General features: G+C 43.3%; 2 protein-coding genes across 3 annotated transcripts in view; one reads left to right on the forward strand and one right to left on the reverse strand.

Annotated features, from left to right (window-relative positions):
* The window catches only part of SAK (Sak kinase), a 23,235-nt gene extending 22,971 nt beyond the window's left edge, over positions 1–264 (forward strand). The window contains exon 11 of the mRNA XM_065430197.1: positions 61–264. Coding sequence (XP_065286269.1) covers positions 61–241 — 181 coding nt within the window. The 3' untranslated portion in view covers positions 242–264. The remainder of the gene's footprint in view (positions 1–60) is intronic.
* The window catches only part of M6 (neuronal membrane glycoprotein M6), a 15,111-nt gene continuing 7,241 nt past the window's right edge, over positions 229–8,098 (reverse strand). For both annotated transcript variants that reach the window (XM_065430199.2, XM_065430198.2), the window contains exons 3-4: positions 7,975–8,098; positions 229–7,010 (exon numbers count right to left, since the gene is read on the reverse strand). The exon at positions 7,975–8,098 is cut by the window's right edge and continues 175 nt beyond it. In XM_065430199.2, coding sequence (XP_065286271.1) covers positions 6,715–7,010; positions 7,975–8,098 — 420 coding nt within the window. In that variant the 3' untranslated portion in view covers positions 229–6,714. The remainder of the gene's footprint in view (positions 7,011–7,974) is intronic.

Raw genomic sequence — 8,098 nt, forward strand, 5'->3', positions numbered from 1 at the left:
AGACTTCAAAAAGTGAGTTAACTTCTCTCACAGGCATATAATTTGTTTTTTTCCCTTCAGGCGACCCCATGGCAATCAAGGTAGCGGCAAGTCTCTTGGATCTTGCTGCTTTTCCAAGGACTATGGTAGTGCATTGTCTCCACTGGGAAACCTGGCCAGCTGTTTCACAGGAGGAACATGCATGTCAATGCCCACAGTGCCCCACCAACAGTTTCTCCCACGCACAAATCGCTTTTTGTAAATAAACCACAGCCTGCCATTTTATTGGCTTTAAAGGGGGTAAGGTGGGGGATGAGAACAATAAAAATAAATGCTACATCACGCTTGGCAACTTTCTGCTACGAAGCAGAGGTTCCTTGGACGGAAAGACACAGGCATTGTTTGCCACTCCATACACTGCAACAGAATCGCACCTCTTTCAAAACTTACCTAGTGTGGAATGGCCTGAAGATGCGCTGAATGTATATAAACAAATAATAAAAGGGCAAGATCATTCACCGAGAGTCGTCTCATTATTGCCCCGATGTGTTGGACATGCCCGGTGCCAGCACCCAATGGATTGCAGTGAGACAGTGGAAAAAGAGTGCCAGCTTGACACGATGTGTGTGCAACCACGGAGGAAGGAAGACTAGGATGGATTGTCATGCGATGAAATTAGGAGTCAAAAAAGGTCAGCCCATGTCACAGTAGGTTTTAGCTTCTCACTGTTCTGCTCAGCTTGCGCTTTTCTGAGAAGACTGTGGCTGCCGCACATCAATCAGCGGCAGCCACACTCGCAGCACCGAAGGAGATAACTGTATTCGCTGCAAAAAATGACCGAAGTTGCACAAGTATATTGGGAGAAAATGTGTGCAAAACAGTTCACATAGCACCCCCAGAAAGTATATACTGATAAAAGCCTAGCTGAAACCAAACACGCTGGGCCAAATTCACTGAGTAATGCCGAGACTCAAAAGTCGCATGTTGGGCCCACTAAACACGTGCGACGGCTTCAGAGAGAGCTACCTTGTGAAGGCTGGCAGTATGACATCATTCTCCCTGCTAGTTTATTTCCTTCCTCAGTGTGCACAACACAGTGTGTATATATAGAGAGTAAAATTTATGATGCTAGCAGCACAGTTTATTTCGATTTGGGCGCCGGCACCAAGCACATCAAGCATGTCAGAGTGTGAATGAGCCTTGCTTAAGTACTAACCACAAGGAATCACAGACGCTAACGTACAACGGCTAACATCTGGACTTTCACACATAAAAGCACCGCTAAACTTTGCTGCATAAAACCTTCAGCTGTACACTACACCAAGATGGGATAGAACACTTCAACATTGTATCGCTACACACCTGTGCTTACTTTGTCTTTTGAGCTTGTATCTTTTATTCACATCGAAGCGACTCTAAAGATTTTCTTTGTCACACTTGACGAGGTCTCCAAGTTGCCACTGGTGTTGCTGCCACACCAATGTGAGACTTCTAGAGTATGCTGGGTCACAAGTCTTTCTTTGCACTGTATCCCATTTGAGTATAATCACGTTATAATAAGCTAGCTGCAAGTACTACTCGTATGAGCTGGAAACTAACTCAAAAGTATCTAAGCAAGCATAACTGATGGGCATTCTCGTCTCTTAGAAGCATGCGCACTAAATTCAAACAGGAGATCATGCAGTTGCAATTATTTCATAACTGTCTTGGAACCGTGTATCATATGAACGTAAACTTTCTCTGTCACGTTAAAGGGACACTAGAGGCAAATATTAAGTCAAGCTAAAGTAATAGATTAGTGCTCGACAATTTCCAAGACGTCAATATTATCGCGAACAGAGCCTTTGTAATTGAGAAATTCGGCTAAGTGCAGGACATGATTAGAGACTTCCGCAGGACATTCAAGCCCGGTGACAAAGGCACTCCTCATTTAAATTCTGTCACTAGTACTCAATCATTCGTTATAGAAACATCATTGTATTGCATCATAAGACAAAATAAAATTTTACTTCTCCAGTTCTAGTTCATTTTTAGAAAAAAAACTCGGTCCTCTTGGCAACGATGCGGCCGGTCGTAAAGGTTTCATTTTCGCTCAACTCTGCGCTGCCCACGCTTTCGCCTTTCAGCAGTTTCATTATTGCATAGTGTTGCACTGGTTTTGCTGGCTCGCAAAACTTGCACAAACTGCAAGTAGCACAGAAGTCAACTTGCATGTGATCTCATGGGATGCTCGAACGGTCACCGCCACTTGACCAAAAGCAGCTGCAGTGGCGATTCCACCGCTCTGACTTGGCTCAGTTTCTTTATGGCCGTGCGCTTGCGTTTTGTGTAAAAAAAAACATACCGGTGTCTGTCAGGTGCCATTTTACTCACCGATGGCAGCAAAGGGTGGTGATGGTGATGACTCCCCATTTGGGTGGCAGGAGATTTTAATTTCGCCAAAGGTATTCGGACCCTTATGATGAAATTTTCTTGTAAACTTAGTCTTTTCTCGACACGAAACAAGCGTTGCAAAGTTTCTGGAATGGTACTTAAACATTCCATGTTGACTTAATATATGCATTTAGTGCCCCTTTAAAGCATCATTACTGTCATGCACTCATTGCCAGCTGGTTAATATACATTGTAGACCTTGATTTCCTACTACAGAAAGCAAAACAAGCCATCAGGGCTACTTGAAAGTAATAAATCTGTTATGCAAGTTTCCTGCTAATACAAAGCATAAAAAGGACCCTTATGTATACTATTAGCTTACTCACTGACTGGGCAGAGATGTTGAAATTTATAAACGCACACCAGTAATGTGAGGATAGCTGCAATGAAGCAGTCTTTTTAAGCACACCTGAAATCACTTGAGTGGTTTTTAACTGCTTAGATATTGATTATATCTCAATAAAATAGGTTCAAAATAAATCTGCATCACAGGATGAAACAACAGCACATGTTCTTTGAAATGGGCACTTTCAAAAATGTTGCCCATGTTGACAATAAGGGAGCCAGAGATTACAAAAAGAAATGTGAAACATAGAACCTCCCCACCCATTCATAACACCAGAAAAAAAATTTTTTTTTTTTGCACAAACGCCACCTGTAAACGTGGCTTACCATTATACATCACACACTCAGGAACATACAAAAGAAATGCCATAATAATGTAGCCTTGGTATGAAGGTTAAAATATTTGCTGTCGAGGTTTTCAAACAAACACCACTGGAATTATGTATGCAAACTGTTTAGGCGACGACACACCTTCTCCGAGAAAGTGATAAAAAATGATAGCGAAGTACGGCAAAATCAGATTGGCGAGTTACATGCAGATGATTAATCTGCTTGTGCCATCACTAAATGTAACTAGAATAAATGAAATACAAGTGACGAAAATTCCTACCATGCTGGTTTTCAATGGTTATAAAATTTTCTTTGCAGCCTACACAAGTGGTGCACATGGCAGCCTTACTTTATACAAATTAAGTATAACCACTTGGTTGTTATGTCACTGCTGAGTTGAGTCAAACTTTTTAGCATACCAACTTTGGCTTTCCACTGTATCTTGACAATATCAGAAGTTCAACTATTCATTCTTTAATGTTATCCACTGCGTTGGCTGAAGTACTGAAACTGATACAAGTAGAAAATGAAACGAGCTGGGAGGATGCACTATTGAACGCATTTGTTAAAATAATTTAACAGAAACACAGAGCAACGCTTATTTAAGTAATCAAGAGGAAATCCTGCGATAAAGTGAACTAAAGTTCTTGAGGTTGAACGACCACTGCTCTGAACAAAAGCTGCAATGGGGAAAAACAATACGCTAACCCAGAAAAGATTAAAAGGGGCCACAAGTATGTTCTCTGCCTTATTGATCAAGATTGATTGATATTCCCACGATGCTCCAGACTGCTATCCTGTAATGTTTGTGTTAAACACACATAGAACTTCTAGCAAAAAAGGAAACAGGTTGAAATATTGCCTTATGAAAGCCTAACTGGTGATGTGTCTGATCTCAATGTCCTAGACATGGTTTCCATTAAAGAGCATGAAGTAATGAACAATAAGGTCAAGAAGTTGCGCTCTATACGTAATCACTGAAATGCAGCAACTCATCAAAGTAATGAAAACTAGGTGCATTCTCGTGTCATCTAATGGCAAAAAAACAAAACAAAAAAACCCGAAAAACAAAGCCACCAGCAAGTTTCTCCCCACCATAGGTGCTACCACAACTGATGACACCTGTGTTTTCAAGCTATCAGACGCCAGCCATCAACAAACTGATTGCGGCAAGTTCACTGCTCACATGCATGGTTCAAGCCAGCACAACAATACAGTAAAACTTCGCTAAACCGTACCCGCTTAAACAGTAGTTTCATTTTAAAAGTAGTAAAGTAAAATCCCCGACTCAGCAGCCATTGAACATAATGCTTTTTGTATCCGCATAAACCGTACCAGCTTATTGCATACATATCGATTAACACATAGTGTTTCCACTTTTAATTGCGCAAGCACGGCGGTGCGTCGTCTCTATTGGGCGGCGCGGCAGGACAACAAGCCTCAGAGATCGGAACAGCCTCCAATCGCCTTGCACGTTTGCATGTGAAGCCACATCAACATCAACATCACTTCGGCGCCGTGCCAGAGAACGGTGTTGCGCCATGCAAGCAAGGACTCGCGTCATGCCGAAGCTTGGATAAAAAAGACGCCGGGTATTCTGCATAGAAAAAAGATTGGACATCGTGCGTGCTATCGAATGTGACATGAAGTCAGCGCTGGCACGCGACAGGGCTCTACTGTTGACTATGGTGTGTGGCATTTGGAATGCGAAGAAGTTGCTCGGCAGCGCTGCTGCGACCACGAAGAGATGTCGGCTACGAGGTTCGACTTTTGGCCATCGTTGCCTCTGTTGTTGCTGAAGTGTCGCCTAGCGACAGTGATGAGGATGACATGTAAAGCGACAGCAGAGGCGATTTAGGCCTGACAGTGGCAGAAGCTGCGAGTTACGTCAGCCTCATGAATGCAACAGTCGCACCGAGAACAGCACCCCGCAATGAAAAAGGCGCCCCGCAACTTCTGCAGCGCTACGACGCCCGTGCACGGAGAATATGCAACACCAACAAGGAATCTGCCATGCGAGTGTTTGCCGAGAAGAGAGGGCTGGCTGTAAAGCTGGTTCGCAGCTTCAGCAAGTTTAAGGCTGCTGTCGTCGCTGCTAGCCGCAGCGGCATCTAACAGAAATAACACTTTTGTCGGGCAAAGTGAATAAATACTGCATGTTTTTTCTCCTTTCATCGCAATCTCTCCGAGTTCCATTTCTGACAGGTAAGTGGGCGATCTCATACTATTTCGGTAAAGCAGTACTACCATTTAGTATGTACTTTTTTTGAGCTTCGACCAACAACGGTTTAACGAGGTTTCACTGTACTGATAATTTTTGGAAACGTGCCAATATGCTAGGAAGCTGTGTGCTGATACACACCGCATGGTGGATTGTGTAAGTTGTTTTTAGCACCATATTTAATGCATGGATTTTTCAAACAATTCGAGAGGTCAATTCCTCCTTGTTGTCAAGTCTGTGCACTTGCTTAAAGATAACACCGGAAAACTTGTCACTCGGTAAGCCTAGTGCCTGTACACAACCCAGTTGCCATTGAGGTCACTAGTACTGATTACAACTACTGGAAGGTTGTATGGTGACGATAGTGGCACATTGAAAAGCCTGGTACGATAAGTCTTCCATCACATCAACATTTTCCTCCATGCTTTTCTGTGTATGACGTTAGCTAGTAGGACACTTACAGTGGAACCAACAGTTCTTTCTCTCAGATGCGTTTTTGCTTTGTGATCGAGAGGCAAGCAATGCAACACCGGGAAGAGGCAGAGGATGGAGGGGAGTAGATCACAGGTAAAAAGCAGTATGATTGACTGATATGATTGAATGAATGATTGTTCCCTTTTTTCATGACCCAAATGTACACTAGCAGCTATGATGGACACTGCATCTGACAGCTCCATGGTTAATTCAGCCACTTGGTTCCTTTTGTAAAAGGAGTACTCACAAGACATTTTCAAGCTTGCCATTTTTTTTTTTTTTAAATGAAGGTCAAAACCTTCTAAACCCTGGGAAAAGATACTCGCAAGTGTCAAAGTGCCTTAAATGACTTACTAGAATACTTGTATTCTATGAACTAGTCTCAGTTTCCGTACCCGGGATGCGGATGCAGTCTTGGTGTTGAGATACATTAACTAGCTTCGTTTTTGCAACTGTAACTGCTTCTGCAACTGCTGTGCAAGCACTGCCTGAACACACATATGCAGCACTCTCATTAACGTTTTTATGAGCAATGTCATCATACCTATCCTTACTTCTACCTGATATCTACAAATTTTGCTCGGTGTCATGATGTCATGATAATGTCAATGACACCAGGGTGGTATTTTGAGATGAACTTTAGTATCAAATTAAAATATGTGTTTCTAACCATAACACTTGACAACTGTTGTCCTTTCATGTGCAGGAAGCATGTGGTAGAGCTTCTACAGCTTCGAAAATATATGTCAATACTCCTTTGAAGTGCACTGAAACCTTCGTACTTTGTCGCATTCCCCTTCCACTGGAGAGTGGCCACCAACGCCGGAAATTATACCCGCAACCCCATGTCGAGTGATGGAATGTAACAGCCACTGAGCTACTATGACAGGTAAAGAAGGCAGCAATGCACGCGGATCACAGCAAGCAGTCGCTCAGAAGCGGTCCTTAGATCCGAGTGTGGTCATCTCGGTGTCCTGCAAGTCCTGAAGCAGCTGCAGGTCAAGCAGCTTCTGCTGGTCACGCAGGTGCGCGTAGTTGGCCGCCAGGCACATGAGGTGCTGCACCAGGCCCAGTAGCACCAGAAGTGCAGCTGCAGCTCCGAGCCACAGGAGCAAGCCCGAGGGCTCTACCCAATCTTTGCAGAACTCCTTGCGTTGCGCACCACACAGCAGCAACAGTGGCTCGCCTGTGTGCCGCAGTGGTGTGGTTTCCTGGCTCACCAGAAACTCTGCGAACGGTGGGTACATTGATTTGTTTATTGATCGATTCATTGATCAATTGATTAAGTGAGTGACTGATTGATATGGTGTGAGAAAATTGTGCATATTTGTGCTATAAAGTTTCTTATAATGTTATTTAAAGGGAAATCTATTCAAGTTTCCTAGGTGCTGTGTCACCACAAGAACGCTGAAATATGGGTGCGTAAGGTTTGTTTTGAATGTGCTTTGGCTTGGCTAAAGGCACGAGTCATTTCTGTGTATCAAAGCAGGTCTGTTTACCCATAATACATTTTCACTATTTTTAACTTGCATTTAATATATCAAATGAGGTAAACAAAAACAGACAAAAAAATTGACACACAGTGAGTACAGTTTTTCCTTTAACTTTAGTGGCCCACTGGTAACATTCACATTTGACATAATTGCATAACCCAAGTTCTCATGGTCTAACAAAAAGTGCTTTTACGTCATAATAAACTGCACTTTACATGCTGCTTTAGTAAAGTATGAACCGTTGTAACAGAGGAAACACTGTTTGCCAGACATGTCCCAGCTTTTCCAAGAAGCCCCACAACATCCTGGCATTCCAATGCACACAGCACCACTACAGTGCCAGTTTTCCCTCTAGGTGATTATAGTGACCTCAGTGTTTCATGCATTGTGATGTGCACGTACGTCCCTCGTTTCATTGCAAGTTCGGAGATGTTCAAGGAAAGAGATCAGGAATGATGAAGGGTGTACAAAGGGTAGTGCAAAGGTTAAAGGCAGCATTGCTCATGTTACTACAAGTTGTATAGTGTGAAATGGGCACTACTCAACCTGCATATGCTAGTGTGGGAGATAACGTGAGATCAGAATAGAAAAGTGTAATTCTTGTTTATCAACCTTGCATTCCTTTCCATTCATTCTTGCACTGGGAGAGCTATCATAGTTTAGGCATCATGAGGCTAAATGCCAGCTGGCACTACGCACCAAACTGCCTCAGGTCCAGGCACTGCTGTTCCTGCCTGAGCTGATTGCACAGGGCCCCGGCAAGAGTGCACAAGAGAGCTGAAATGGCCATGAACAGTGCCAGCACAATCCATGCCAGCAGCGC

This window comes from Dermacentor albipictus, chromosome 3, assembly GCF_038994185.2.
Source record: "Dermacentor albipictus isolate Rhodes 1998 colony chromosome 3, USDA_Dalb.pri_finalv2, whole genome shotgun sequence".
In the NCBI taxonomy this organism is placed as follows: Eukaryota; Metazoa; Arthropoda; class Arachnida; order Ixodida; family Ixodidae; genus Dermacentor; species Dermacentor albipictus.